Source organism: Salminus brasiliensis, chromosome 6 (genome assembly GCF_030463535.1).
Source record: "Salminus brasiliensis chromosome 6, fSalBra1.hap2, whole genome shotgun sequence".
Classification (NCBI taxonomy): domain Eukaryota; kingdom Metazoa; phylum Chordata; class Actinopteri; order Characiformes; family Bryconidae; genus Salminus; species Salminus brasiliensis.
This window is the reverse complement of record NC_132883.1, coordinates 36,758,668-36,764,503: the sequence shown is the minus strand read 5'-3', so window position 1 is coordinate 36,764,503 and position 5,836 is coordinate 36,758,668. Positions and strand designations below refer to the sequence as shown.

At 41.9% G+C, this 5,836-nt stretch overlaps 1 protein-coding gene across 1 annotated transcript; it reads right to left on the bottom strand.

Moving 5' to 3' along the window:
- Positions 1–153: 153 nt before the first annotated feature.
- Positions 154–5,359, bottom strand: LOC140557625 (cytosolic sulfotransferase 3-like). The gene is made up of 7 exons (XM_072682240.1): positions 5,199–5,359; positions 4,669–4,797; positions 3,586–3,686; positions 2,608–2,734; positions 2,155–2,252; positions 980–1,154; positions 154–266 (listed from the first exon to the last, which is right to left on the bottom strand). Exons 1-7 carry the CDS (start codon positions 5,332–5,334, stop codon positions 154–156), a joined length of 879 nt encoding a protein of 292 aa, XP_072538341.1. The 5' UTR covers positions 5,335–5,359.
- Positions 5,360–5,836: the final 477 nt, after the last annotated feature.

Below are 5,836 nucleotides of genomic sequence, written 5' to 3'. Positions count from 1 at the left end.
GGTTGGGTTTGAAGTTTGCTTTTTTGATATTTGATGGCGTTTTTACATGTATGAAGAAAACAGCTGCCAGTAAATGTTTCTATTGTGTTAATATGCTCTACTCTCTACAAACTAGGTATACTCTGTAGGCCTTTCATACAAAAAACAACACTCTTATAGCTCTGCTCGGAACTGGAGGGTGGTGTTCTTCATCTTCTGCTTGTAATCCTCATCAAATTGCTCATTCTGAGCTACAGTAAAGTGGTTCTTCCAGTCTCCGACTTTACCTAAAAAAAAAAAGTGTGAATATGTGACAGATAGATGTGAAATGATCTAATCGCTTTATATTTTCACAGTTCTGTATGGAAGCAGAAGTGGTTCTTCTAGGGTATCACTCAGAGAACCATTGGAATCAGCTTATTTTTTAACAGTGTATGTTAATGTGAAGCATGTGTCTATAGAACCTGGGTTATATAGAACCATATGTAACCCATATAGAACCTATAGAACCTTATTAATGAAGCTGTAAATCTGTAAAATTCGTTATTTCAGAGTTTTCCAAAAGGAAGACTTGGTAGAATCTGCCTGACTGTACATGAGTACCAGATATCTTCAGCTTCAGGATTTTGAACACTGGCTAAATAATAACAGCTTTGGGAAAGCATTCTGTTATGTTTATCTGATTCTAAAGGTGTGCTTTTGCTGTCAATATATTAAAACCCAAACACGGGTATAACTGAGATATATTTCAAACCCAACCATTTTTCAGGCAGTGAAAATGGTACATTATTTTATTTACAACTTCTGCAAAACAATGACCAATTCCTGTCACGTCTGAGCTATTAGCATAGCAACCACCTGAAGGAATGATTGGTTGTGTCCCAGCAACCCAAATCTGTTGACACACATTAAACAGGGTTGGTATTGTGATCGCTCGTGGTGGCTAACCATACTATACCTATGCAGCAGGCTGAGCTTGTGTTTTATTTCCTCAACTTACCTTTCCGCAAGAACTGAGAGACGCTGAAATCTAGGGTACAGTCATCAGTAAGGTTAGTCATCGGGTTGGCCTTCATGACATCAAACTGAACATCTCTTTTGATTCTCTCCTTCTCTGCTTCTGACGTGGACAAACCGAGGAATGAGCAGAGGCGTTTTAGCTCATGTCCAGTGTCCTGAAGGAGCAACACATTGATGCTGCTTCTGAATGTTGGAAATAACATTTCAGTTCATTATAGACAGACTAGACTGCACAATCACTGTAAGCGTTTGATTGACTAGCACAATCTGCACATCAACAGATCCAATCAGGGATATAGTCTGTAACTCCACACGAACAGGGTGGACCTAAAAGGGAAGGTTTTCTGTGCCCTGACGATGCCACCAAAATGTGGTCGGTACCAGTCCTATGATCAGAAACCCAGCCAACATGCTCATGTGGGGCTCACATTGGTGGAACATGGGCTAAGGGGATTCTAGGTGGACATGGGCTCTGAGTGGGTTTGTACATGTGTTGGGCCCCATCGTTACAGCCCACCTTATTCTGACATGGGTCTCATCTAGGCCCTAGGTGCAGAGTACAACCCAAATGGGGCCCATGTTTAACCTCATCAATGACCCTGGGGGCAATTTTTTGTTTCCCAGTTGGGCTACCCAGGCCCCGCAAGGGCATGTTATCTAGGTACCAACTTTACGCCAACACCAGTCAAAACACATGTATAAACCTGCTCAGAGCCCATGCCCGCTTGGAATCCACTTAGCCCACGTTTCACCCAGGTTAACGCCACATAAGCATGTTGTCTGTGTAGGACTCCCCTATCAAACAAAGTGCTGGCTTTCTCGGACTCACATGAAGCCAGCCAACCATTTCTTTTTAAAATTTACCTCTTTGGACAGCTGAACACGCTTGGAGGAGAACACTAACTGCCAGCTCTGTTACATCTAGCAGAAGCCTGTACTGGTGATAAGGGAGAGGGTGGGCAATCCTAACCACCTACCCAAAAGGAGCCAGGCCAGTCCTCACTAAAACTCTTAGTCATGTGTGGCTGTGGCACCACTTATCATGAAGTTTCACTTCTTACTGTGGTCACCATTTCATTCTTCAATCAGTGACGCTAAATTTACAATCCAAGCACCTCCCATAAAACCTCAAGACTAACAAACTAAGGGCCTCACCTCCACCAGATCCTCAAAGAACATGTAGTGTATTTTGGAGTATGCCTGTTTCTTCTCCCACCATCCACACACATGCTCGTGCCAGGAGCCAAACACCACTAACAGAACAGCACAGTGAATATTAGTGTAATGCAGCTGAACTTTGGAAGGAACAGGAAAAAGGGCAATGAGCAAGAGTCGGTGGCTCCATTTCATTACTGTGCTGGTTCCTCTTCACATAAAAATCACACCAAAGAAAATGAACAAGAAAGAAAATGGATAAGCTCCACCCCCTGCTTTCTCAACTTCCCGTGTTGCGCTCTGATCAGTGTAACTCCAGGTCCAGAACATGCCCCAACACATTATTATAGTTCTAACAGCAAGCCTGGGCAGGGATATACTAAAATATGGTTTGGTATTTTTTTTACTAAAGTATTAAAAAATATTCAGACATTCACTCGTTCGTTCCCTCACTCTTTCCTTCTGTGAATCTCTGTAGAAAACTGCTCCAGTCTCCAGGTTTAGGCTGTATCTTTTCCATGCGGTCGAAATGGAAATAAGACACAACATTGTCCTTGGCATTGCGAGCGCAATAGATAATCTGGAGACAGAAAAGAAAAAAGAGGGAGTACATGAAGATTGAAGATGTATATGTGGTTGAGATGTATACTCTTAAAAAAAATAAAGGTGCTACATAAGGTTCTTTAAATAATTCCATAGAAGAACCACTTTTTCTTCCATATAGAACCATTTCTGTAATAGTAAGGCATGAGTGTGAACAATCTTTAACTAGGGAAGGAAGCTTTATGTTAAAGCAACATTATGCAAGAACTAGCATTTCTTGCTCCTGGGCTCCCCCTACAGTCAAGAAGTGGAATTTACAGAACCACTGAAGGACACGCTTTACTGGACAATTTCTGGACAATCTGACAGATACAGAATCTTCTCTAAAAATGAAAAAGAAGCATATGGACTGATGCAGTAGAGAAATATTAAAAGTTTACACAAATATGACTCACAGCATTACACAAAATTATTCTGTTCTCCCAAGTGTTGCCATGCCTGCCTCTCCAAAGTTACATAATGCAGTTAGCAGCATTTGGAGACTGGAGTGGCAATAATAGAGATGCCACGCTTCCTATTACAGTCAGTGTGGCATCCACATGATTTTGAAACTGTTCTTTTAACATACAAATGCTACATACTGCTGCTTTATGTGAAGGTTCTTTTAGGCCTTCAAAGGTTCTTTACACTGTATTACAGATATGGCTCTTTATGGAACCCAAAGTGATTCTCTTATGGCGTTATTCAAAGAATCTTTTGTGGTGCCTTTGTTTTTAGGAGTCTATGAAATACTCTTATAGTTCTCATGAAGGTGAATTTATTTAAAATGACTTTTTGTCAAAAAGTTGATCTGCATCCTGGAGACCTGTGCGCTGTTTCAGACTGTACCTTACAGTTCTGCTCCCAGAATGACTTGGGAATAAACTGAACAGGCAGATGAGTTTTGATGATGCGAGGAGAGGTAGTCAGCGTATTGGCCTTGTCTGTTCCTGTGTAAGAAAACACTGTATGAGCTTATGCTTAAAATGCAATGTTTATGAGATGTTTTAGTTCTGGTTTGCCTTCTCACATTCAGCTCATACAAAGTTTATCTATATTGTGTTTTTTATGCAAAAATAAAAACATATATGAGAAATGTTTTTGGATTTTAAAACACTGATCAGCCCCAACATTAATACCACCTCCTTGTTTCTGCACTCATTGTCCTCTTCATCAGCTTCACTTACCATATGGTTGCACTTTGTAGTTCCGTCTGTAGTCCATCTGTGTCTCTGCATACTGTGTTAGCCTTCTTTCACACTGTTCTTCAATGGTCAGGACCCCACAGGACCACCACAGAATAGCTATTATTTGGGTTGTTGGTCATTCTAATGTGGTGGTGGAGTGTTAGTGGGTGTTGCTGATACAAGTGGCTCAGACTGCTGTGTCCAGAGTTTTTAAGCACTGTGTCAACTCACCTAGACCACAGGACACTGTTGGCTGGGTGTTTCTGGTTGGTGGACTTTCAGTCTTCAGTCCAGCAGTGACATTGGGGGGTTCAAAAACTCCAGCAGCACCGCTGTGTCTGATCCACTCGTACCAGCGCAACACACGCTAACCACATAATAACCAAATAATAGCTGCTCTATGGCGGTCAGTCCTGTAGGGTCCTGACCATCGATGAACAGGGTGAAAGGAGACTAACAAAGTATGCAGAGAAACAGATGGACAGTGAGTGTGGAAACAAGGATGTATGGATTTAGGTATTAATGTTATGGCTGCTCAGTATATCTCTATACGTTTTGAATATACAAACAGGGCACTGCCAGGACTCTGCAGTGAAGAATTCTGCCAAAATATTGAATTAATATAGTTTTTAATGCCCCTGTCAACAATAGGCCCTTAGAATCGTCCTAACTACCCCCCTGTGGCACCCCTGTGCATACAAAAACAACATCTTTACATTTGTGCATCCTGTCAAATCTCTCAGACCTGAAGGTTCCAGTGGTATGATCAGCTCCAAAAATGGCACTCTGTCGTAGATGGGGATGGTGGTCTCACGCTCAGGAAGTGTCTGACGGAAATACAGCAGGTCAAGAATGTAGGAAACCCAGGTGGTACCTGAGAGAGGGAAGCCAATCAAATCAGATGTGATGCTGCAACGTCAGCAAGCTAAACCCTACAGTTCTGATTCGCGGACAACTTGAATCTTATCCACAGGTGGGAAGCACCTATGTAATTGTTGGGTTCAGAGCCTATACGTGATTTTTTTTATGATGTGAGCTACCAGGCCCTGGGTGAACTGGCGTGGAATGATCCAGTTGCTTTCCCAATTTTTTGGGAAAACTTGGTGACTGCATTCGTCTATATAAAACTCATTGAGCTAAAACAACCTTGGCCATGCTATGAACATACTGTGATATCTGTATATAACATCTAAAGCATCAGCTTGAGCCAATGACCAAGAGTTTCAAAAGAGAGAGAAAGAAAGAGACCCACATGTCAAGCATAACAGTACCAACCTGCTTTGGGGTAAGTGGCCACGACAATGTCATCTGGTCTAGCTTGGAAATTCTGGACATTTTCCCAGTTGTCCGTAAAGTAATGTGTCATGGACACACCATGGAAGTCGAAGAGCTCTGGACGAGGCAGCTCCATCTGGCACAGGCAGAAATCACTGGAACAAGGCTTTTTGTGTAATTACACCATTCTATACTGGAGGATTTCACTTTCCTCACTTTCCACTTTTCCTGTGCACTGACACTGAATATCTCCGACTGATATCCCAGACTCCTTCAGTCCTCTGGAAAGTGTGCTTGAAATATCCTCTGGACGTTGCACAGTCCTCTCAGGTTTAGTATTGAGTTCCAAAGGTACAGTGTCAGGAGGTGTGTTGAATCAGTGTTATATAATGAGCAGTAAACTCATTATCTGAAGCCTAAACTTAAACTAAAACCTATGCATGAGCCAAATCCATGCATGTCTACCATGCATCCTACTCTTTAAAAGTGTGTGACAGTCTCTTCAATCGTGGATCCCGCTGGTCATAGAGCCTTTTCTGACGTCCTGTATGTTTACTAGTTCTCTTATTATGTAATGGGATTCCTGATCTAATATAAGAAGTAAAGGATCCTAGTTCCATACAATGACCACATAATGA